Source organism: Pleurodeles waltl, chromosome 4_2 (assembly GCF_031143425.1).
Source record: "Pleurodeles waltl isolate 20211129_DDA chromosome 4_2, aPleWal1.hap1.20221129, whole genome shotgun sequence".
In the NCBI taxonomy this organism is placed as follows: Eukaryota; Metazoa; Chordata; class Amphibia; order Caudata; family Salamandridae; genus Pleurodeles; species Pleurodeles waltl.
In genome coordinates, this window is record NC_090443.1 from 385,191,276 (window position 1) to 385,217,099 (window position 25,824).

At 48.2% G+C, this 25,824-nt stretch overlaps 1 protein-coding gene across 6 annotated transcripts in view; it reads right to left on the bottom strand.

Annotated features, from left to right (window-relative positions):
- The window catches only part of SMARCA4 (SWI/SNF related BAF chromatin remodeling complex subunit ATPase 4), an 813,549-nt gene that overhangs the window by 341,117 nt on the left and 446,608 nt on the right, over positions 1-25,824 (bottom strand). For all 6 annotated transcript variants that reach the window (XM_069231516.1, XM_069231512.1, XM_069231517.1 and 3 more), the window contains exon 27: positions 18,026-18,103. In XM_069231516.1, the coding sequence (XP_069087617.1) occupies positions 18,026-18,103 (78 nt within the window). The remainder of the gene's footprint in view (positions 1-18,025; positions 18,104-25,824) is intronic.

Here is a 25,824-nt window from a genome sequence, read left to right on the forward strand (position 1 = left end):
CAATGGCTGTGTCCACTTCAGGGCCAAAAAGTTGTTTCTCGTTGAAGGGCATATTAAGGACAGCCTGCTGGATTTCAGGTTTGAAGCCTGAAGTGCGGAGCCAAGCGTGTCTCCTTATGGTGACAGCAGTGTTGACTGTTCTCGCTGCAGTATCGGCTGCGTCCAGTGAAGAGCGGATTTGATTGTTTGAGATCGTTTGTCCCTCTTCAACTATTTGCTGCGCCCTTTTTTGGTATTCCTGGGGAAGATGGTCTACGAGAAGTTGCATCTCATCCCAGTGTGCGCGGTCATATCTGGCCAGCAGCGCTTGAGAATTTGCGATGCGCCACTGGTTGGCTGCCTGTGATGCTACTCTTTTTCCTGCCGCATCAAATTTTCTGCTTTCTTTGTCCGGAGGTGGGGCGTCGCCAGATGTATGGGAATTTGCTCTCCTGCGAGCTGCCCCTACTACTACGGAGTCAGGTGGTAACTGCGAAGTAATAAACACTGGGTCTGTGGGTGGTGGTTTGTATTTCTTATCCACCCTTGGGGTGATGGCTCTTGATTTTACGGGCTCTTCAAAAATTTGTTTTGCGTGCCGTAACATCCCTGGTAGCATTGGGAGACATTGATATTGGCTATGTGTAGCCGAGAGGGTGTTAAATAAAAAATCATCCTCTATAGGATCGGAATGCAGTTGGACATTGTGGAATTCTGCAGCCCTAGCCACCAGTTGCGAGTATGAGGTACTGTCCTCTGGCGGTGACGGCTTTGTGGGGTATGAATCGGGATCATTGTCCGGCACTGGGGTGTCATATAGGTCCCAAGCGTCTTGATCCTGATTATCTTGACTTATGGTAGTTTGCGCTGGTGAGTGCACTTGTGGCGGTGTTTGTGCCGGCGATGCCTGTTGTGGTGGAGAGGGCGGAGGCGTGACTTTTTTAACCACTTTGGCTTGTGGTTGTGCGTCATCCTTGAGAAGTCCGATCCTTCTTTTCCTCATTATTGGGGGAAGGGTTGATATCTTCCCTGTGTCTTGCTGGATGTACAGTCTCTTTTGTGTGTAGTCTGATTCTACACTTTGGAGCTCTTGTCCAAATCTGTGCATCTGGCCACTTATTCCTTGTTCCTCTGTGTAGGATGAAGGTGTGGAACTTTTCGGCGCCGAGAGAGAATCTTTTTTCGGCTTCGGCACCGACAGAATTTTTGTGGCTTTCGGCAGTGTGTCTCGGTGCCGATGTTTTTCGGTGCCGGCATCTTGTTTTTGCCTCTCGGAGCCGCTATCTCGGCTCCGAGGTTGCTCCATGGCGGTCCCTCGACCGGAGTCGGGTGTCTTCGCTATGGGCGTGCCCTTTTTCGGCGCCTTCGACGGGTCGCCGGTTTTATGGGTCGAGCCATGGCCTGTTGGCAGTGGCGTCCCCTGGGCTTTTGTCTTCTCGATGGTTTTAATTTTCAACGTCTTACTCACTGTTTGTTGCTGTTGTTCGACGTCGGAGTCTCCGGATTCTGATTCCGGAACCGAGAATGTTTCCTCTTCGTCGTCGAAACGTTGTTTTGTTGGCGTGGACGCCTGGCTCTTCGGTCCCGGAGTGTTTTTCTGGACCGGAAGGCTCGACAGGCCTCACAGGTATCCTCCTTGTGCTCGGGGGACAAGCACAAGTTACAGACCAAGTGCTGATCTGTATAAGGATACTTACTGTGACATTTTGGGCAGAAACGAAACGGGGTCCGTTCCATCGGCTTCAATGTCGCACGCGGTCGGGCCGACCAGGCCCCGATGGGGGAATCGAAGCTACCCCAAAGTCTTCCGATGATCGGTGTCGATGTACCTAACTATCCCGATACCGAACGGAACAATACCGACGCTTTCTTCCGAGATTCTGACTAACTTTCCGAACCGAAACACGGAGCGAAAAGGAATACGTCCGAACCCGACAGCGGAAAAAAACAATCTAAGATGGAGTCGACGCCCATGCGCAATGGAGCCGAAGAGGGAGGAGTCCTTCGGTCCCGTGACCAAAAAAGACTTCTTCGAAGAAAAACAACTTGTAATACTCCGAGCCCAACACCAGGCAGCGGACTGTGCGAAACATGTGTATCTGCAGCAACATATGCCATCGAACTCAGGGGTTCCTGAACTGGTGCAAACCGTATTATCCAAGGAGGGCACAAAATGTGCCCTTGAACAGTCTGGTGGCACTCAGAGGCCACCCCATTCCTTAGACACTTAATACACAGAGGGAGGTGGTCACACCTCTCCCTTGCAGGAAATCTTTTGTTCTGCCTTCCTCCTCTGCCTAAGCCAGGCTCCTCAGCAGGAGGGCAGAACAGTGTTAGAAGTAAGCACCAGCATGGGCTGGCAGCTAGACCCCATAAGGCTGCACAGGCAGAACTGGGGGAACCTCTGAGAACCCCCAGAGTACATGGTATTATACAAGTAACACTAGAATTGGTGTAGTTGCAAGATTCCAACATGTTTGATACCAAACATGCCTAGGTTCGGGGAAGCCATTATGTGGTTGGACCTCTTTTGAAGACCAGTGTCCACTACATACCTTAGGATGGCTTCCACACCTTTACAGAGTCCAGGAATTGGGGGCCACAGGTCTGTAGGGGTACCCTCAATAAATCAATCAATCAAAGCATTTGTAAAGCGCACCCCTCATGGGTGGGGTTGCTACTGATCGAACGTCCAAGTCTTGAGGCGTCTCCTGAAGGCAAGTAGGTCCTGTGTCTGTCGCAGGTGGGTGGGACGAGTGTTTCACATCTTGGCAGCGAGGTGGGAGAATGATCTGCCACCGGGACGGTGGCGAGGGCAAGGTGAGCGGAGCAAAGCTGTTGGGTCGGGTGTAGTAGGAGAGCCGTCTGTTGAGGTATTCAGGGCCGGTGTTGTGCAGTGCTTTGTGAGCATGAGTGAGGAGTTTCAATGTGATTCTCTTGTTGACGGAGAGCCAGTGCAGGTCTCTCAGGTGGCTGTGATGTGGCGAGGGATGTCCAGGATGAGGCATGCGGAGGCATTCTGTATGTGTTGCAGTCTTTTCTGGAGCTTGGCCATTGTTCCTGTGTAGAGGACATAGTCCAGTTTGCTGCTTACGAGGGCTTGGGTGACAATCCTTCTGGTTTCAGTGGGGATCCAGTTGTATACCTTCCAAAGCATGCGGAAGAGACAGCTCATGCAAGAATACCCTCACACCTAGGGACATGCACCCTGCCCAGGGGGTGAAGAGCCTACGAGAGGGGTGACTTACTGTGTCTAAGTGCAGAGACCAGGATACAAGTGGCCTTATATACTTATATCTGTGGTGAAAGGGTACATCCACCATTTCAAGCAGGCTACAATGGCAGGCCTGCAGAGACAGTTTGCATGGCCTCCCATGGGTGGCATTATAAATGCTGCAGCCCGTGGGGGACCGCTGGTGTACCAATGCCCTGGATGCGTAAGTACCATATACTAAGGACTTACATGAGTGCACCAGTATGCAAATTGCGGGGTCAAAAGTTACCAAGCAACAAAATTTAGGGGAGAGAGCCCTGGCACTGGGTCCCTGGTCAGCAGGTCCCCAGTGCACTACAGTCCAAAACATCCTGACACCAGGCAAAAAAGTGGGGGGTACTACAACCAGAACCCAGCTTACTAGAGTCATGTGCTTCATCAGGGGTCCCTTAGGGTGGCACAATTCGTTCTGTAGCCCTTACGGACACACTTTAGTTCCCAAGGCCCTACGTACCAGGCGTACAATTTACTAGGGACTTACCAGATTGCAAGGGTTCTTTTCCCAAAATAAGACACCTGGTGTAGGAAGTTGGCTCTGTATGTGCTATTTCAAAGTAAGGAATAGCATGCACAGAGTCCAAGGGTTCCCCTTAGAGGTAAAATAGTGGTACAAATAGATAATACTAATGCTCTATTTTGTGGTAGTGTGGTCGAGCAGTAGGCTTATCCAAGGAGTAGTGTTAAGCATTTGTTGTACATACACATAGACAATAAATGAGGTACACACACTCAGAGACAAATCCAACCAATAGGTTTTTATATAGAAAAATATCTTTTCTTAGTTTATTTTAAGAACCACAGGTTCAAATTCTACATGTAATATCTCATTCGAAAGGTATTGCAGGTAAGTACTTTAGGAACTTCAAATCATCAAAATTGCATGTATACTTTTCAAGTTATTGACAAATAGCTGTTTTAAAAGTGGACACTTAGTGCAATTTTCACAGTTCCTAGGGGAGGTAAGTATTTGTTAGGTTAACCAGGTAAGTAAGACACTTACAGGGCTTAGTTCTTGGTCCAAGGTAGCCCACCGTTGGGGGTTCAGAGCAACCCCAAAGTCACCACACCAGCAGCTCAGGGCCGGTCAGGTGCAGAGTTCAAAGTGGTGCCCAAAACACATAGGCTAGAATGGAGAGAAGGGGGTGCCCCGGTTCCGGTCTGCTTGCAGGTAAGTACCCGCGTCTTCGGAGGGCAGACCAGGGGGGTTTTGTAGGGCCCCGGGGGGGACACAGGTCCACACAGAAATTTCACCCTCAGCGGCGCGGGGGCGGCCGGGTGCAGTGTAGAAACAAGCGTCGGGTTCGCAATGTTAGTCTATGAGAGATCTCGGGATCTCTTCAGCGCTGCAGGCAGGCAAGGGGGGGATTCCTCGGGGAAACCTCCACTTGGGCAAGGGAGAGGGACTCCTGGGGGTCACTTCTCCAGTGAAAGTCCGGTCCTTCAGGTCCTGGGGGCTGCGGGTGCAGGGTCTCTCCCAGGCGTCGGGACTTTAGGTTCAAAGAGTCGCGGTCAGGGGAAGCCTCGGGATTCCCTCTGCAGGCGGCGCTGTGGGGGCTCAGGGGGGACAGGTTTTGGTACTCACAGTATCAGAGTAGTCCTGGGGTCCCTCCTGAGGTGTTGGATCTCCACCAGCCGAGTCGGGGTCGCCGGGTGCAGTGTTGCAAGTCTCACGCTTCTTGCGGGGAGCTTGCAGGGTTCTTTAAAGCTGCTGGAAACGAAGTTGCAGCTTTTCTTGGAGCAGGTCCGCTGTCCTCGGGAGTTTCTTGTCTTTTCGAAGCAGGGGCAGTCCTCAGAGGATGTCGAGGTCGCTGGTCCCTTTGGAAGGCGTCGCTGGAGCAGGATCTTTGGAAGGCAGGAGACAGGCCGGTGAGTTTCTGGAGCCAAGGCAGTTGTCGTCTTCTGGTCTTCCGCTGCAGGGGTTTTCAGCTAGGCAGTCCTTCTTCTTGTAGTTGCAGGAATCTAATTTTCTAGGGTTCAGGGTAGCCCTTAAATACTGAATTTAAGGGCGTGTTTAGGTCTGGGGGGTTAGTAGCCAATGGCTACTAGCCCTAAGGGTGGGTACACCCTCTTTGTGCCTCCTCCCAAGGGGAGGGGGTCACAATCCTAACCCTATTGGGGGAATCCTCCATCTGCAAGATGGAGGATTTCTAAAAGTCAGAGTCACCTCAGCTCAGGACACCTTAGGGGCTGTCCTGACTGGCCAGTGACTCCTCCTTGTTGCTTTCTTTGTTCCCTCCAGCCTTGCCGCCAAAAGTGGGGGCCGTGGCCGGAGGGGGCGGGCAACTCCACTAAGCTGGAGTGCCCTGCTGGGCTGTGACAAAGGGGTGAGCCTTTGAGGCTCACCGCCAGGTGTCACAGCTCCTGCCTGGGGGAGGTGTTAGCATCTCCACCCAGTGCAGGCTTTGTTACTGGCCTCAGAGTGACAAAGGCACTCTCCCCATGGGGCCAGCAACATGTCTCTGGTGTGGCAGGCTGCTGGAACTAGTCAGCCTACACAGACAGTCGGTTAAGTTTCAGGGGGCACCTCTAAGGTGCCCTCTGTGGTGTATTTTACAATAAAATGTACACTGGCATCAGTGTGCATTTATTGTGCTGAGAAGTTTGATACCAAACTTCCCAGTTTTCAGTGTAGCCATTATGGTGCTGTGGAGTTCGTGTTTGACAGACTCCCAGACCATATACTCTTATGGCTACCCTGCACTTACAATGTCTAAGGTTTTGTTTAGACACTGTAGGGGTACCATGCTCATGCACTGGTACCCTCACCTATGGTATAGTGCACCCTGCCTTAGGGCTGTAAGGCCTGCTAGAGGGGTGTCTTACCTATACTGCATAGGCAGTGAGAGGCTGGCATGGCACCCTGAGGGGAGTGCCATGTCGACTTACTCGTTTTGTCCTCACTAGCACACACAAGCTGGCAAGCAGTGTGTCTGTGCTGAGTGAGAGGTCTCCAGGGTGGCATAAGACATGCTGCAGCCCTTAGAGACCTTCCTTGGCATCAGGGCCCTTGGTACTAGAAGTACCAGTTACAAGGGACTTATCTGGATGCCAGGGTCTGCCAATTGTGGATACAAAAGTACAGGTTAGGGAAAGAACACTGGTGCTGGGGCCTGGTTAGCAGGCCTCAGCACACTTTCAATTGTAAACATAGCATCAGCAAAGGCAAAAAGTCAGGGGGCAACCATGCCAAGGAGGCATTTCCTTACACAACCCCCCCCCAAACGAAAGAGGATGAGACTAACCTTTCCCAAGAGAGTCTTCATTTTCTAAGTGGAAGAACCTGGAAAGGCCATCTGCATTGGCATGGGCAGTCCCAGGTCTGTGTTCCACTATAAAGTCCATTCCCTGTAGGGAGATGGACCACCTCAACAGTTTAGGATTTTCACCTTTCATTTGCATCAGCCATTTGAGAGGTCTGTGGTCAGTTTGAACTAGGAAGTGAGTCCCAAAGAGGTATGGTCTCAGCTTCTTCAGGGACCAAACCACAGCAAAGGCCTCCCTCTCAATGGCACTCCAACGCTGCTCCCTGGGGAGTAACCTCCTGCTAATGAAAGCAACAGGCTGGTCAAGGCCATCATCATTTGTTTGGGACAAAACTGCCCCTATCCCATGTTCAGAGGCATCAGTCTGCACAATGAACTGCTTAGAATAATCTGGAGCTTTGAGAACTGGTGCTGAGCACATTGCCTGTTTCAGGGTGTCAAAGGCCTGTTGGCAGTCCACAGTCCAGTTCACTTTCTTGGGCATTTTCTTGGAGGTGAGCTCAGTGAGGGCTGTCACAATGGATCCATATCCCTTCACAAACCTCCTGTAGTACCCAGTCAAGCCAAGGAATGCCCTGACTTGAGTCTGGGTTTTTGGAGCTACCCAGTCCAGAATAGTCTGGATCTTGGGTTGGAGTGGCTGAACTTGGCCTCCACCTACAAGGTGTCCCAAGTAAACCACAGTTCCCTGCCCTATCTGGCATTTGGATGCCTTGATAGAGAGGCCTGCAGATTGCAGAGCCTTCAAAACCTTCCTCAGGTGGACCAGGTGATCCTGCCAGGTGGAGCTAAAGACAGCAATATCATCAAGATAAGCTGTGCTAAAGGACTCCAAGCCAGCAAGGGCTTGATTCACCAACCTTTGGAAGGTGGCAGGGGCATTCTTTAAACCAAAGGGCATAACAGTAAACTGATAATGCCCATCAGGTGTGGAGAATGCTGTCTTTTCTTTTGCTCCAGGTGCCATTTTTATTTGCCAGTACCCTGCTGTCAAGTCAAAGGTACTTAGGAATTTGGCAGCACCTAATTTATCAATGAGCTCATCAGCTCTTGGAATTGGATGAGCATCTGTCTTGGTGACAGAATTGAGCCCTCTGTAGTCCACACAAAACCTCATCTCTTTCTTTCCATCTGTGGTGTGAGGTTTGGGGACTAAGACCACTGGGCTAGCCCAGGGGCTGTCAGAGCGCTCAATGACTCCCAATTCCAGCATCTTGTGGACTTCCACCTTGATGCTTTCCTTAACATGGTCAGACTGTCTAAAGATTTTGTTCTTGACAGGCATGCTGTCTCCTGTGTCCACATCATGGGTACACAGGTGTGTCTGACCAGGGGTTAAGGAGAAGAGTTCAGGGAACTGTTGTAGGACTCTCCTACAATCAGCTTGCTGTTGGCCAGAGAGGGTGTCTGAGTAGATCACTCCATCTACTGTACCATCTTTTGGGTCTGATGACAGAAGATCAGGGAGAGGTTCACTCTCTGCCTCCTGATCCTCATCTGTTACCATCAACAGATTGACATCAGCCCTGTCGTGGAAGAGCTTAAGGCGGTTTACATGGATCACCCTTTTGGGGCTCCTGCTTGTGCCCAGGTCCACCAAGTAGGTGACCTGACTCTTCCTCTCTAGTACTGGGTAAGGGCCACTCCATTTGTCCTGGAGTGCCCTGGGAGCCACAGGCTCCAGAACCCAGACCTTCTGCCCTGGTTGGAACTCAACCAGTGCAGCCTTTTGGTCATACCAAAACTTCTGGAGCTGTTGGCTGGCCTCAAGGTTTTTGGTTGCCTTTTCCATGTACTCTGCCATTCTAGAGCGAAGGCCAAGTACATAGTCCACTATGTCCTGTTTAGGCTCATGGAGAGGTCTCTCCCAGCCTTCTTTAACAAGGGCAAGTGGTCCCCTTACAGGATGACCAAACAGAAGTTCAAAGGGTGAGAACCCTACTCCCTTCTGTGGTACCTCCCTGTAAGCGAAAAGCAGACATGGCAGGAGGACATCCCATCTCCTTTTGAGTTTTTCTGGGAGCCCCATGATCATGCCCTTTAATGTCTTGTTGAATCTCTCAACCAAGCCATTAGTTTGTGGATGGTATGGTGTAGTGAATTTATAAGTCACTCCACACTCATTCCACATGTGCTTTAGGTATGCTGACATGAAGTTGGTACCTCGGTCAGACACCACCTCCTTAGGGAAACCCACTCTGGTAAAGATACCAATGAGGGCCTTGGCTACTGCAGGGGCAGTAGTTGACCTAAGGGGAATAGCTTCAGGATACCTGGTAGCATGATCCACTACTACCAGGATATACATATTTCCTGAGGCTGTGGGAGGTTCCAGTGGACCAACTATGTCCACACCCACTCTTTCAAAGGGCACCCCCACCACTGGAAGTGGAATGAGGGGGGCCTTTGGATGCCCACCTGTCTTACCACTGGCTTGACAGGTGGGGCAGGAGAGGCAAAACTCCTTAACCATGCTGGACATATTGGGCCAGTAGAAGTGGTTGACTAACCTCTCCCACGTCTTGGTTTGTCCCCAATGTCCAGCAAGGGGAATGTCATGGGCCAATGTTAGGATGAACTCTCTGAACAGCTGAGGCACTACCACTCTCCTAGTGGCACCAGGTTTGGGGTCTCTGGCCTCAGTGTACAGGAGCCCATCTTCCCAATAGACCCTATGTGTTCCATTTTTCTTGCCTTTGGACTCTTCAGCAGCTTGCTGCCTAAGGCCTTCAAGAGAGGGACAGGTTTCTTGTCCCTTACACAGCTCTTCCCTTGAGGGTCCCCCTGGGCCTAAGAGCTCAACCTGATAAGGTTCAAGTTCCAAAGGCTCAGTTCCCTCAGAGGGCAGAACTTCTTCCTGAGAAGAGAGGTTCCCTTTCTTTTGCTGTGTTGCAGTTGGTTTCCCAACTGACTTTCCTGTTCTCTTGGTAGGCTGGGCCATTTTTCCAGACTCCAGCTCTACTTTTTCACCCTGTGCCTTGCATTGTGCTCTCGTTTTCACACACACCAGTTCAGGGATACCCAGCATGGCTGCATGGGTTTTTAGCTCTACCTCAGCCCATGCTGAGGACTCCAGGTCATTTCCAAGCAGACAGTCCACTGGGATATTTGAGGAGACCACCACCTGTTTCAGGCCATTGACCCCTCCCCATTCTAAAGTAACCATTGCCATGGGATGTACTTTTCTCTGATTGTCAGCGTTGGTGACTGTGTAAGTTTTTCCAGTCAGGTATTGGCCAGGGGAAACCAGTTTCTCTGTCACCATGGTGACACTGGCACCTGTATCCCTCAGGCCCTCTATTCTAGTCCCATTAATTAAGAGTTGCTGTCTGTATTTTTGCATGTTAGGCGGCCAGACAGCTAGTGTGGCTAAATCCACCCCACCCTCAGAAACTAGAGTAGCTTCAGTGTGGACCCTGATTTGCTCTGGGCACACTGTTGATCCCACTTGGAGACTAGCCATACCAGTGTTACCTGGATGGGAGTTTGGAGTGGAACCTTTCTTGGGACAGGCCTTGTCTCCAGTTTGGTGTCCATGCTGTTTACAGCTATGACACCAGGCCTTTTTGGGATCAAAGTTTTTACCCTTGTACCCATTGTTTTGTGAAGAGGCTCTGGGCCCACCCTCCTGTGCAGGTTTTTGGGGGCCTGTAGAAGACTCTTTACTATTTTTAGTTTTGGTTGTCTCATCACCCTTCTGCTGGGGAGTCTTTGTGACCCCTTTCTTTTGGTCACCCCCTGTTGAAGTCTTGGACACCCTTGTCTTGACCCAATGGTCCGCCTTCTTTCCCAATTCTTGGGGAGAAATTGGTCCTAGGTCTACCAGATGCTGATGCAGTTTATCATTGAAACAATTACTTAACAGGTGTTCTTTCACAAATAAATTGTACAGCCCATCATAATTACTTACACCACTGCCTTGAATCCAACCATCTAGTGTTTTCACTGAGTAGTCAACAAAGTCAACCCAGGTCTGGCTCGAGGATTTTTGAGCCCCCCTGAACCTAATCCTGTACTCCTCAGTGGAGAATCCAAAGCCCTCAATCAGGGTACCCTTCATGAGGTCATAAGATTCTGCATCTTGTCCAGAGAGTGTGAGGAGTCTATCCCTACACTTTCCTGTGAACATTTCCCAAAGGAGAGCACCCCAGTGAGATCTGTTCACTTTTCTGGTTACACAAGCCCTCTCAAAAGCTGTGAACCATTTGGTGATGTCATCACCATCTTCATATTTAGTTACAATCCCTTTGGGGATTTTCAACATGTCAGGAGAATCTCTGACCCTATTTATGTTGCTGCCACCATTGATGGGTCCTAGGCCCATCTCTTGTCTTTCCCTCTCTATGGCTAGGATCTGTCTTTCCAAAGCCAATCTTTTGGCCATCCTGGCTAACTGGATGTCCTCTTCACTGGAGTTATCCTCAGTGATTTCAGAGTTGTTGGTCCCTCCTGTGAGGGAACCAGCATCTCTGACTATTATTTGTGGAGTCAGGGCTTGAGAAGCCCTGCTCTCCCTAAGTAGGACTGGAGGGGGGGAATTTCCCTCCAAGTCACTATCTTCATCCTCTGAGTTGCCATCCTCAGAGGGGTTGGCCTTTTCAAACTCTGCCAAAAGCTCCTGGAGCTGTATTTTGGTAGGTTTGGGGCCCATTGCTATTTTCTTTAGTTTACAGAGTGACCTTAGCTCTCTCATCTGTAGATGGAGGTAAGGTGTGGTGTCGAGTTCCACCACATTCACATCTGTGCTAGACATTATGCTTCTAAAAGTTGGAATACTTTTTAAGAAACTAAAACTGGTTCTAGAATCTAATTCAAACTTTTACAAACTTTTAAACTCTAAAAGAAATGCTAAACAGGATCTAACACAAGGCCCTAGCAGGTCTTTTAAGAATTTAGAAAACTTTTCAAATTGCAAAAATCAATTTCTAATGACAATTTTGGAATTTGTCGTGTGATCAGGTATTGGCTGAGTAGTCCAGCAAATGCAAAGTCTTGTACCCCACCGCTGATCCACCAATGTAGGAAGTTGGCTCTGTATGTGCTATTTCAAAGTAAGGAATAGCATGCACAGAGTCCAAGGGTTCCCCTTAGAGGTAAAATAGTGGTACAAATAGATAATACTAATGCTCTATTTTGTGGTAGTGTGGTCGAGCAGTAGGCTTATCCAAGGAGTAGTGTTAAGCATTTGTTGTACATACACATAGACAATAAATGAGGTACACACACTCAGAGACAAATCCAACCAATAGGTTTTTATATAGAAAAATATCTTTTCTTAGTTTATTTTAAGAACCACAGGTTCAAATTCTACATGTAATATCTCATTCGAAAGGTATTGCAGGTAAGTACTTTAGGAACTTCAAATCATCAAAATTGCATGTATACTTTTCAAGTTATTGACAAATAGCTGTTTTAAAAGTGGACACTTAGTGCAATTTTCACAGTTCCTAGGGGAGGTAAGTATTTGTTAGGTTAACCAGGTAAGTAAGACACTTACAGGGCTTAGTTCTTGGTCCAAGGTAGCCCACCGTTGGGGGTTCAGAGCAACCCCAAAGTCACCACACCAGCAGCTCAGGGCCGGTCAGGTGCAGAGTTCAAAGTGGTGCCCAAAACACATAGGCTAGAATGGAGAGAAGGGGGTGCCCCGGTTCCGGTCTGCTTGCAGGTAAGTACCCGCGTCTTCGGAGGGCAGACCAGGGGGGTTTTGTAGGGCCCCGGGGGGGACACAGGTCCACACAGAAATTTCACCCTCAGCGGCGCGGGGGCGGCCGGGTGCAGTGTAGAAACAAGCGTCGGGTTCGCAATGTTAGTCTATGAGAGATCTCGGGATCTCTTCAGCGCTGCAGGCAGGCAAGGGGGGGATTCCTCGGGGAAACCTCCACTTGGGCAAGGGAGAGGGACTCCTGGGGGTCACTTCTCCAGTGAAAGTCCGGTCCTTCAGGTCCTGGGGGCTGCGGGTGCAGGGTCTCTCCCAGGCGTCGGGACTTTAGGTTCAAAGAGTCGCGGTCAGGGGAAGCCTCGGGATTCCCTCTGCAGGCGGCGCTGTGGGGGCTCAGGGGGGACAGGTTTTGGTACTCACAGTATCAGAGTAGTCCTGGGGTCCCTCCTGAGGTGTTGGATCTCCACCAGCCGAGTCGGGGTCGCCGGGTGCAGTGTTGCAAGTCTCACGCTTCTTGCGGGGAGCTTGCAGGGTTCTTTAAAGCTGCTGGAAACGAAGTTGCAGCTTTTCTTGGAGCAGGTCCGCTGTCCTCGGGAGTTTCTTGTCTTTTCGAAGCAGGGGCAGTCCTCAGAGGATGTCGAGGTCGCTGGTCCCTTTGGAAGGCGTCGCTGGAGCAGGATCTTTGGAAGGCAGGAGACAGGCCGGTGAGTTTCTGGAGCCAAGGCAGTTGTCGTCTTCTGGTCTTCCGCTGCAGGGGTTTTCAGCTAGGCAGTCCTTCTTCTTGTAGTTGCAGGAATCTAATTTTCTAGGGTTCAGGGTAGCCCTTAAATACTGAATTTAAGGGCGTGTTTAGGTCTGGGGGGTTAGTAGCCAATGGCTACTAGCCCTAAGGGTGGGTACACCCTCTTTGTGCCTCCTCCCAAGGGGAGGGGGTCACAATCCTAACCCTATTGGGGGAATCCTCCATCTGCAAGATGGAGGATTTCTAAAAGTCAGAGTCACCTCAGCTCAGGACACCTTAGGGGCTGTCCTGACTGGCCAGTGACTCCTCCTTGTTGCTTTCTTTGTTCCCTCCAGCCTTGCCGCCAAAAGTGGGGGCCGTGGCCGGAGGGGGCGGGCAACTCCACTAAGCTGGAGTGCCCTGCTGGGCTGTGACAAAGGGGTGAGCCTTTGAGGCTCACCGCCAGGTGTCACAGCTCCTGCCTGGGGGAGGTGTTAGCATCTCCACCCAGTGCAGGCTTTGTTACTGGCCTCAGAGTGACAAAGGCACTCTCCCCATGGGGCCAGCAACATGTCTCTGGTGTGGCAGGCTGCTGGAACTAGTCAGCCTACACAGACAGTCGGTTAAGTTTCAGGGGGCACCTCTAAGGTGCCCTCTGTGGTGTATTTTACAATAAAATGTACACTGGCATCAGTGTGCATTTATTGTGCTGAGAAGTTTGATACCAAACTTCCCAGTTTTCAGTGTAGCCATTATGGTGCTGTGGAGTTCGTGTTTGACAGACTCCCAGACCATATACTCTTATGGCTACCCTGCACTTACAATGTCTAAGGTTTTGTTTAGACACTGTAGGGGTACCATGCTCATGCACTGGTACCCTCACCTATGGTATAGTGCACCCTGCCTTAGGGCTGTAAGGCCTGCTAGAGGGGTGTCTTACCTATACTGCATAGGCAGTGAGAGGCTGGCATGGCACCCTGAGGGGAGTGCCATGTCGACTTACTCGTTTTGTCCTCACTAGCACACACAAGCTGGCAAGCAGTGTGTCTGTGCTGAGTGAGAGGTCTCCAGGGTGGCATAAGACATGCTGCAGCCCTTAGAGACCTTCCTTGGCATCAGGGCCCTTGGTACTAGAAGTACCAGTTACAAGGGACTTATCTGGATGCCAGGGTCTGCCAATTGTGGATACAAAAGTACAGGTTAGGGAAAGAACACTGGTGCTGGGGCCTGGTTAGCAGGCCTCAGCACACTTTCAATTGTAAACATAGCATCAGCAAAGGCAAAAAGTCAGGGGGCAACCATGCCAAGGAGGCATTTCCTTACACCTGGTCACGTTATCACTTAGTACTGGGTACTGAAGAAGGGCCCTAAAAGCTACAGCACAACTTGTGCCGCTCTAAGGGACCCAGCACCAACTTCATGCAAACGGCCATAGCAGGCTATGTAGCAAGATGCTCCCTAAAAGTGAAAACACAACATGGCACGTCCCCTAGACACTGCATGTATTATTTCTACAGCAGGTCTTACAGCCGTAAGGCAGAGTGCACTATAGTACAAAGATGGACATTTCTGTACAAGCAAATGTACCCCTACTTTGTCTGTTGATTCTTAGACATATGGAGTGAACAGGGATGACATTTTAAGTACATGTGCTGGACACTGGTCAAAACGAGTTCCCCCAGTTACATGATAGTTTCACTTAAGATCGGGATGTTTGGTATCAAACATCTCATATTGATAAAACCTCACTGATACCTGTGATGAATTTATTAATACATGCACCCACATGGTACCTAAGAGGTGCCCTCTGAAAACCTACAAACTGCTGGTGAGCTCACTGACTAGTTCAAAAACCAGTCTGCCACTAACAGATGAGAATCTGACCCACAAGTATGGAGCCTTTCCTCTCTGGAGGTCAGAAACAAAGCCTGCTCACCCCTCCCAACAGGATGATCTGAAAATCTGCATTCCATGGCAGGAAGCTTCAAAGAAGCCCATCACATTTAGTATGCAGAACCTGCCTTTCCCAGAGGGAGATCCGGACCCACCCTCTACCCCAGGGCCCATCTGGCACCTAGGCAGGCAGGAAAATTAGCTCTGCAGGAGAAATGTAGCATGTACAAGCTGTACACACCCATACAGTGGCCAGCCTAAAATGAACATAGCCTCAGGAATTCCGCCATCTGTGAGTGGTGGAATTAGGAATTCTGGGACAGGGTGATGCCCACTCAACAAAGGAAGTGGTCATCTAGGGCGTGTAGTGACTCCCAGGAAGTGGTAGCCCACTGACTACTACCCTTCTCTCCCCTTAATGCCCCCTAAATTGAATATTTATGGGACACCCCTGATAAAAGAACCTCATATCTTTGCTGGATACAAAAGAAGGAGTGGACAAGAAGCCTGCTGAACCTGAGAACCAAGGAGCATGACTGACTTGGCGCCAACCCTGCGAGCAGCACCGGACCCTGGAGGAGCAACTGACCTGTCCTGCAGCTGCAGTCTCCAAGAAACCGGGAAAGCTGCCAGTGCTTCGCAAATCATCAAGAATAACTCCTTTGGAGCAGCGAAGCTGTTTTGTTTCTCTGCATCTGTAGGCAGCCCAAGAAAGAACTGCGGCTAGGACTGCCAAAAACATGACGCCGGAGAGCACCACTGCACACAAGATGCCTAACCCGAGCTGAAGTGGACCAACGCTGCCAGCATAGTTCTCAGATCCTCCAGAGACAATGCCTTGTGTCTGCCCACTGTGGACTTCCTGACAGCATCTGCAGCCTGTTTCTGCAGACTTCTCCCCAACTGCGACTAACTCCAGCACCGGTCCAGACGCCAAAAGACACCACTGCACCAGAGTCCCACTGCCGGAGGACGACAGGACCAATGGTGTCCCCACTGTTTGAGGACCTGAAAGATCAAGCCCCTCTGAGAGTCCCCCTGGACTGACTTTCCAGGTCCAGCTTGCAGCAACTTTGTGACCGGATTGTTTCCCATTGAAGTGAATGGGACACCCAACGACAGCACCTTTGCACCCGGTAAACTGTTGGTGTGGCCCTGGACCTTTCCCCATAATCACCTCAAGTCCAGAAGAATAGTCGTGTAAGTCATTGCTAAGTGCCCATATGCAGTGTCTATTTCTTTCCTATAGGATAACACTGGGCCCCCATCGCTGAAAAGCACCTCTGCACCAGGACGGCACAGTGCCTCCTGAAGTGACCTGTTGGTGCTGCCTTGGACCTTGCCATTGGTCCCGTAAGTCATTGCTAAGTACCAGAATGCAGTATCATCCCTTCAAAAATTGCACTGTCAACTCATAAAAATCATAACGTGAAAAGTACTCACTCAATTCCGATGATCTTGGTATCACAATTTATATACAAGAAAATATATTTTTATAAATTGGTGTTGGATTTCCTTGTGTGTGTGTGTCTTACTGGCTATGAGTGTGTGCGCAATACATGCTCAGCACTACCCTCTGATATGCCTAACTGCTCACCCACTACCACAAAAGAGAGAATCTGGGGTGTCATTTGTGCCTCTGTGATTCCTTTAGGCTTTGCTTGGACTCTACACAGTGTACCTCTTTTTGGTCCACTATTTAAAGAGTCAGCATCCTACAGCTCTTAAAATCAATAGAAGTGTATTACCATTTATCACCACACCTGCCAGCTCTAAGTGGATTCTAAGGTATAAAGACCATTGTCAGCTGCTGTCATATCTCCTTTCCTAACCACACTAGTCTAAGTCTACTTGTGGCTTGCCCAGGGAACAAATGGGTCTGAGGCTCAGAACAATGTTTAGCACACACTAGTGATAAACATGCTGCGAAGAAAAACAAGCCTCACAGATCTGAGCTGGGCATGCACTGAGATACACACCTCTACATCCACTTTCTCTACTACCAGGCAACATAACTCCCACAGTCTGAAATTATTTCACTGTTGGGCATACCAAATTCATAAGAATCATGTATCACTGCTTATAACTGCAGGGGAGATAGAACACTGGAAATAATCTTCATCAACATTATGTTAAATTATGGTAAAATGTTGTCACCTGTTGACTCACAAAGCTTCAGTGCCCAGAGTGAAAAGACTGCCAGAGGCAGTCAAATTAACAATCAGACCTCCGACCACCCTCGAGCAGATAACAAGCAAAGTAAATACATTTATTTTTTTAATTTGCCACAAGGGGATCTCAGATTGTGTCCTTGGTTTACAGAAGTCAGATCAGGAAAAAAAACGTTCCTCCAGAAAATTTACCATACTGTGGTCCAGGCACAACAATATCCCCCAGAACTGGGGATTCAACTAACGTCGAGTGAAGATTACAGACATTGAGAAGATTTAAAAAAAGACATAGAAAGCTCTGATAATCCTGTATCATGACTTTGGTAAAGTTTGCATACACAGAACCATCCCAGATAGGCAATTTGCAGTTTCTGGCTTTTGTAATTCTGAAGTCCAAATCACTACCAACAGAAGGCCAATAAGCTTGCTCACACTTGAAAGTTTCCCAGCCATACAGCCCTTATTAAACTCTGGCCATCGTCTGGACCTCGTGCAACGACACCTCACATTGTGTAACAAGACATTTCACCATGCATTAAAGCAAAACCTAGGGTAACAATGATACCTTATAATGAACATCTAAACCAGCTCCAGAGCTTCGTAAGCATTGATCAGCCACTATTCACCTGCCCAAAGACAAATTCCTAACCACAGGAAACCAACATTTGAATTTTTTTTATCAATTTCTCTTAGAGGTAAAAAGCAAAATTTTAGCCTGCAAGATCCGAAACACTGCTCCCACCCACCATGGTATATGGGCAAATACTAAGGAGCAGACCAATGCTATCTTTAGGTACTTAACTTGTGGCCCGCGGAATGCCTCAGTCACTGTCCGCTCTCCTTGCCTCATTCACAAACGCATTCACATAAAAGTCCATAAATATTACAGCAATAAAATAAGACACTCTGCCCAAGGAACACACATCTGACTTCTGCCACTTAAAAATCTATCAACCTGTAACAATCTGTTAGCAGCTTAGAGTGCATTTCATGCCATTAACATATCAGTGTAGGGGTGCCTTCACGTGATTTAGTTTAAAGGTGCTCTACACAAATCTCACTCACCATGAATAAGTCAAATTCCTCCTCATTCCGGGCAATCATCTGGTTCACAGTTTCGTCATCCGGAACCTCATCTTCCTCCTGTGGAAAAAAACACTTATTTTCACTCATGAGGTACCAAAAGGACTGTAAACAGCAGCTGCAGTTGTAGAGCCATGTCAACAGCAGGGAAATACAGTGCAATCATCAGTCTAGAATGTCTATAAAGGAAACAACCATGTGTCAAAATTTGCTCTCTTTACATTGTAAAAAGACCTTGCACCACCTTAAAAAACCTACTGTGGAGAAACTCTGGGTTGAGCATTAATGGATCAAATTTGATTACCTCATACATGATCAAAGCAAGGAAGGGAGTGTGCTAAAATTATACCAGTTTTCAGAGCCAAAGGACCTGTGCAGAAAACAAACACTTTAGTGCTTTTAAATTGGTTTACTGGGCTTTTGAACCCAAGTGAAAACAAATATTATACTAAAAAGGTATTTTTGGAATACACCCGAACATACTGCTGCCACTGACTATATTTCTAAGACGTGCTGAAGTCAACACATTGCCCTTTTCACCAACAGCATGCAACATTTTCCTAGTCAGACTTGTGATAAGGAAAATGTCACTTACCCAGTGTACATCTGTTCGTGGCATTAGTCGCTGCAGATTCACATGCTGTGCATAGTCCACCGTCTGGTGTTGGGTCGGAGTGTTACAAGTTGTTTTTCTTCGAAGAAGTCTTTTCGAGTCACGAGACCGAGGGACTCCTCCTACTTTGGTTCCATTGCGCATGGGCGTCGACTCCATGTTAGATTGTTTTCCCCGCAGAGGGTGAGGTAGGAGTTGTGTATGTTAGTAATAGTGCCCATGCAATGGAATGACTAAGTATGTACAAAATGAAGGTTAAAGTATGAAAATGTCACTTACCCAGTGTACATCTGTTCGTGGCATCAGTCGCAGTAGATTCGCATGTTTTGCAATAGCTCGCCATCTGGTGTTGGGCCGGAGTGTTACAAGTTGTTTTTCTTCGAAGAAGTCTTTCGAGTCACGGGACCGAGTGACTCCTCCTTTTGTCTCCATTGCGCATGGGCGTCGACTCCATCTTCGATTCCTTTTCGCCGCAGAGGGTGAGGTAGGAGTTGAATTGTAGTAATAGTGCCCATGCAATGGAGTGACTAAGTATGCACCTATTTAAGGTTGAGATGATACATATACAAATAGTTGAAGGTAACTTCCAAACTGCTACAGGCTCCCGGGGAGGCGGGTGGGCACATGCGAATCTACTGCGACTGATGCCACGAACAGATGTACACTGGGTAAGTGACATTTTCAGTTCGATGGCATCTGTCGCTGTAGATACGCATGTTTTGCATAGACTAGTAAGCAGTTATCTCCCCAAAAGCGGTGGATCAGCCTGTAGGAGTGGAAGTAGTCTGAAATAATGTTCTTAATACGGCTTGACCTACTGTGGCTTGTTGTGCGGATAACACGTCTACACAGTAGTGCTTGGTGAATGTGTGAGGCGTAGACCATGTGGCTGCCTTACATATTTCTTGCATTGGGATGTTTCCTAGAAAGGCCATGGTAGCACCTTTCTTTCTGGTTGAGTGTGCCCTTGGTGTAATGGGCAGCTGTCGTTTAGCTTTAAGGTAGCAGATTTGGATGCATTTAACTATCCATCTGGCTACACCTTGTTTTGATATTGGGTTTCCTGCATGAGGTTTTTGAAATGCAATAAATAGTTGTTTAGTCTTTCTGATGTTCTTTGTTCTGTCAATGTAATACATCAATGCTCTTTTGACATCTAATGTATGTAGTGCCCTTTCAGCTATGGTATCTGGCTGTGGAAAGAACACTGGAAGTTCCACTGTTTGATTTAGATGGAACGGTGAAATAACCTTTGGCAAAAATTTAGGATTGGTCCTTAGGACGACCTTATTCTTGTGTAGTTGTATATAAGGTTCCTGTATTGTAAACGCCTGAATCTCGCTTACTCTTCTTAGGGAAGTAATGGCGATGAGAAATGCCACCTTCCAGGTTAGGAACTGTATTTCACAGGAGTGCATGGGTTCAAAAGGTGGACCCATAAGTCTAGTTAGGACAACATTTAGGTTCCATGAAGGAACAGGTGGTGTTCTTGGTGGTATAATTCTCCTAAGGCCCTCCATGAATGCTTTAATGACTGGTATCTTATATAGGGAAGTTGAATAGGTAGTCTGCAGGTATGCAGATATTGCTGCAAGGTGTATTTTAATGGAAGAGAAAGCCAGGTTAGATTTTTGTAAGTGAAGCAAGTAACCCACTACATGTTCTGGAGTTGTGTGTAATGGTTGTATTTGATTAATATGGCAGTAGCAAACAAACCTCTTCCATTTACTTGCATAGCAGTGCCTGGTGGATGGCCTTCTGGCTTGTTTTATGACTTCCATACATTCTTGGGTAAGTTGTAAGTGCCCGAATTCTAGGATTTCAGGAGCCAGATTGCTAGATTCAGCGATGCTGGATCTGGGTGTCTGATCTTTTGGTTGTGTTGTGTCAACAGATCTGGCCTGTTGGGCAATTTGATGCAGGGTACTACTGATAGGTCTAGCAGCGTTGTGTACCAGGGTTGCCTTGCCCAAGTTGGTGCTATTAATATGAGTTTGAGTTTGTTTTGACTGAGTTTGTTTACCAGGTAAGGAAGGAGAGGGAGAGGAGGAAAAGCGTAAGCAAATATCCCTGACCAGTTCATCCATAGGGCATTGCCTTGGGACTGTTTGTGTGGGTATCTGGATGCGAAGTTTTGGCATTTTGCGTTCTCCTTTGTCGCAAACAAGTCTATCTGAGGTGTTCCCCAGAGTTTGAAATAAGTGTTCAGAATTTGGGGGTGAATTTCCCATTCGTGGACCTGTTGGTGATCTCGAGAGAGATTGTCTGCGAGTTGATTTTGGATCCCTGGTATAAATTGTGCTATTAGGCGAATTTGGTTGTGAATTGCCCAACGCCAAATCTTTTGTGCTAGCAGGCTTAACTGCGTGGAGTGCGTCCCCCCTTGCTTGTTTAGATAATACATTGTTGTCATGTTGTCTGTTTTGACGAGAATGTATTTGTGAACTATTATTGGTTGGAAAGCTTTTAGTGCTTGAAAAACTGCTAGAAGTTCTAGGTGATTTATATGCAGTTTTGTTTGATGTACGTTCCATTGTCCTTGTATGCTGTGTTGATCGAGGTGTGCTCCCCACCCTGTCATGGAAGCATCTGTTGTTATTACGTATTGTGGCACTGGGTCTTGGAAAGGCCGCCCTTTGTTTAAATTTATGTTGTTCCACCACAGAAGCGAGAGGTAAGTTTGGCGGTCTATTAACACCAGATCTAGAAGGTGACCCTGTGCTTGTGACCATTGTGATGCTAGGCACTGTTGTAAGGGCCTCATGTGCAGTCTTGCGTTTGGGACAATGGCTATGCATGAAGACATCATGCCTAGGAGTTGTAGTACCATCTTTGCTTGTATCCTTTGTGTTGGATACATGCGTTGTATGATGGTGTTGAAATTTTGAATTCTTTGTGGACTTGGAGTGGCTACTCCTTTTGATGTGTCTATTATGGCTCCCAGGTATTGTTGTACCTTGCGCGGCAGAATTTTGGATTTTGTGAAGTTGACGGTGAACCCTAGTTTGAAGAGGGTTTGTATGATATGATTTGTGTGATTTGAGCACTCTATTAACGAATGGGCCTTGATTAGCCAGTCGTCTAGATATGGGAACACATGTATTTGCTGCCTTCTTATGTGTGCAGCGACTACCGCTAGACATTTGGTAAAGACTCTTGGTGCGGTTGTTAATCCGAAAGGCAGTACCTTGAATTGGTAATGTATTCCCTTGAATACAAACCTTAGGTATTTCCTGTGCGATGGGTGTATTGGTATATGGAAATAAGCATCCTTGAGGTCTAAAGTTGCCATGTAGTCGTGTAGTTTTAGCAATGGCAATACTTCTTGTAGTGTGACCATGTGAAAGTGGTCTGATTTGATGAAAGTGTTCACTACTCTGAGGTCTAGGATTGGTCTCAGCGTTTTGTCCTTCTATGGTATCAGAAAGTACAGTGAGTAAACTCCTGTGTTTATTTGTGTGTTTGGCACTAATTCGATTGCATTCTTTTGCAATAGTGCCTGCACTTCTATCTCCAGGAGATTGGAATGATGTGTTGTCAAATTTTGTGCTTTTGGTGGTATGTTTGGAGGGAATTGTAGAAGTTCTATGCAATAACCATGTTGGATAATTGCTAGAACCCAAGTGTCTGTAGTGATTTCCTCCCATGCTTTGTAATAATGACTTATTCTTCCCCCTACTGGTGTTGTGTGGAGGGGGTGAGTGACATGTGAGTCACTGTTTAGTAGTAGGGGTTTTGGGGCTCTGAAATCTTCCTCTATTCCTAGGAAATTGCCCTCCTCTATATTGTCCCCGAAAACCTCCTCTATACTGTCCCTGGTAACTGGACGGTGTTGCTTGTGAGGTGCTGGCTTGTGTGCTCTGACCCCGAAACCCCCCTCTAAAGGGTGTTTTACGGAATGTGCTGTAATTCCCTCTGCTCTGCGGGGAGTAGAGTGCGCCCATGGCTTTGGCAGTGTCCGTATCTTTTTTGAGTTTCTCAATCGCTGTGTCCACTTCTGGACCGAACAGTTCTTTTTCGTTAAAAGGCATATTGAGAACTGCTTGTTGAATCTCTGGTTTAAATCCAGACGTTCGGAGCCATGCATGCCTTCTGATAGTTACAGATGTATTAATTGTCCGTGCAGCTGTATCTGCAGCGTCCATGGAGGAGCGGATCTGGTTGTTGGAAATGGTCTGTCCCTCCTCAACCACTTGTTTTGCCCTATTTTGTAAGTCCTTGGGCAGATGTTCAATGAGATGTTGCATTTCGTCCCAGTGGGCTCTGTCATAGCGCGCAAGTAGTGCCTGGGAGTTCGCGATGCGCCACTGGTTTGCAGCTTGTGCTGCGACTCTCTTACCAGCTGCATCGAACTTGCGGCTTTCTTTATCTGGGGGTGGTGCATCTCCAGATGTGTGGGAGTTGGCCCTTTTCCTAGCTGCTCCTACAACGACAGAGTCTGGTGGCAGCTGTGTAGTGATGAAAACCGGGTCTGTAGGAGGCGCCTTATACTTTTTTTCCACCCTTGGTGTGATTGCCCTACTTTTGACCGGCTCCTTAAAGATTTCTTTTGCGTGCCGGAGCATACCAGGGAGCATAGGCAGGCTTTGGTATGAGCTGTGGGTGGAGGAGAGTGTGTTGAATAAAAAATCATCCTCGACCTGTTCTGAGTGGAGGCTTACGTTGTGAAATTGTGCTGCTCTAGCCACCACTTGAGAATACGCGGTGCTGTCCTCTGGTGGAGATGGCTTCGTAGGGTATGCCTCCGGACTGTTATCTGACACTGGGGCCTCGTATAGGTCCCATGCGTCTTGATCTTGGTCACCCTGGCTTATGGTGGTGTGAGCTGGGGAGTGTGATGGAGTTTGTGCTGGTGAGACGTTAATCACGGGCGGAGGAGAGTGTGGTGGGGTAACTCTTTTCACCACTTTTGGTTGTGGTGTCTGTTCAGTTTGGAACTCCAACCTTCTCTTTCTTCTAATAGGGGGAAGGGTGCTTATTTTTCCTGTCCCCTGCTGTATGAAAATACGCTTTTGCGTATGGTCCACATCAGTTGATTGTAGCTCTTCCTCAAACCTATGCTTTTGCATTTGGGAGGTTAGCGAGTGCTCTTCTGTATAAGAGCCTGAATCTGGGTCAGTTGCAGTTTGTTTCGGGACCGAAACCCTGTCTGCGTCCTTTTTCGGCTCCGAGGTGACTTTTTTCATTTTCGGGGCCGAAACCTGTCGGCGCCGATCTTCTTCGGGGCCGCTGTCTCGGCGTCGAGCCGTGTCTACACCGGCATCTCGGTGTCGAGGCTTGTCTCCAGCACTTTCTCGGTCCCGAGAAGGCTGCGTGCCGGTGTCTCGACCGGAGTCGGACGATCTCGGCACTGTTTGGGCCTTTTTCGGTGCCGACGGTCGGTCACCGAATTTATGGGTGGAGCCATGGCCTGGTGGCAGTGGCGTCCCATGGGCCTTGTAAATCTTCCTCTGTGTGGTTTTCGACGTCTTACTCACGGTTTGTGTATCGTCGAATCCTTCGGAGTCTGAGTCTTGGATCGAGAAGGTACCTTCCTCTTCTTGTTCCTCGAACTCTCGGTGGGCTGTCGGCGCGGACGCCATCTGAAGTCTTCTGGCTCGACGGTCTCGGAGTGTTTTTCGGGACCGGAACGCACGACAGGCCTCGCAGGTGTCTTCACTGTGCTCAGGTGAAAGGCACAGGTTACAGACCAAGTGTTGGTCTGTATAGGGGTATTTATTGTGGCATTTGGGGCAGAAACGGAACGGGGTCCGTTCCATCGGCGTTCTTCAGCACGCGGTCGACCCGACCAGGCCCCGACAGGGGATCGAAAAAACTACCCCCGAAGGGCACCGGAGCTCTTCGATCCTTCGACGCGGTGTTGAATCTAACTACGCCGATCCCGAACGCAACAGTACCGACGAAAATCTTCCGAAATTAGCTATCTTTCCGTTCCGAAACTCGGAGCGACAGGAACACGTCCGAACCCGATGGCGGAAAAAAAACAATCGAAGATGGAGTCGACGCCCATGCGCAATGGAGACAAAAGGAGGAGTCACTCGGTCCCGTGACTCGAAAGACTTCTTCGAAGAAAAACAACTTGTAACACTCCGGCCCAACACCAGATGGCGAGCTATTGCAAAACATGCGTATCTACAGCGATAGATGCCATCGAACATATATTTACAAATGTACAAATGTTGAAGATTACTTCCAAACGGCTACAGGCTCCCGGGGAGGCGGGTGGGCGCATGTGAATCTGCAGCGACTAATGCCACGAACAGATGTACACTGGGTAAGTGACATTTTCCGTTCGGTGGCATGTGTAGCTGCAGATACACATGCTGTGCATAGACTAGTAAGCAGTTATCTCCCCAAAAGCGGTGGTTCAGCCTGTAGGAGTGGAAGTAGTTTGAAATAAAGTTCTTAGTACAGCTTGACCTACTGTGGCTTGTTGTGCAGATAACACGTCTACACAGTAGTGCTTAGTAAATGTGTGAGGCGTAGACCATGTTGCTGCCTTACATATTTCGTTCATTGGAATATTTCCTAGAAAGGCCATGGTAGCACCTTTCTTTCTGGTTGAGTGTGCCTTTGGTGTAATAGGCAGCTGTCTCTTTGCTTTAAGATAGCAGGTTTGGATGCACCTAACTATCCATCTAGCTATACCTTGTTTTGATATTGGATTTCCTGTATGAGGTTTTTGAAATGCAATAAATAGTTGTTTTGTTTTCCTAATTAGTTTTGTTCTGTCAATGTAGTACATTAGTGCTCTTTTGATGTCTAATGTATGTAGTGCTCTTTCAGCTATTGAGTCTGGCTGTGGAAAGAACACTGGCAATTCTACTGTTTGATTTAAGTGGAACGGTGAGATGACCTTTGGTAAGAATTTTGGGTTGGTTCTTAGAACTACCTTATTTTTGTGTATTTGAATAAATGGTTCTTGTATAGTAAATGCCTGAATTTCACTTACTCTTCTTAGAGATGTAATGGCAATGAGAAATTCAACTTTCCACGTTAAGTATTGCATTTCACAAGAATGCATGGGTTCGAAAGGTGGACCCATGAGCCTTGTCAAGACAATGTTGAGGTTCCATGAAGGAACAGGTGGTGTCCTTGGTGGTATTATTCTCTTTAGGCCCTCCATAAACGCTTTAATGACCGGTATTCTAAATAGGGAAGTTGAATG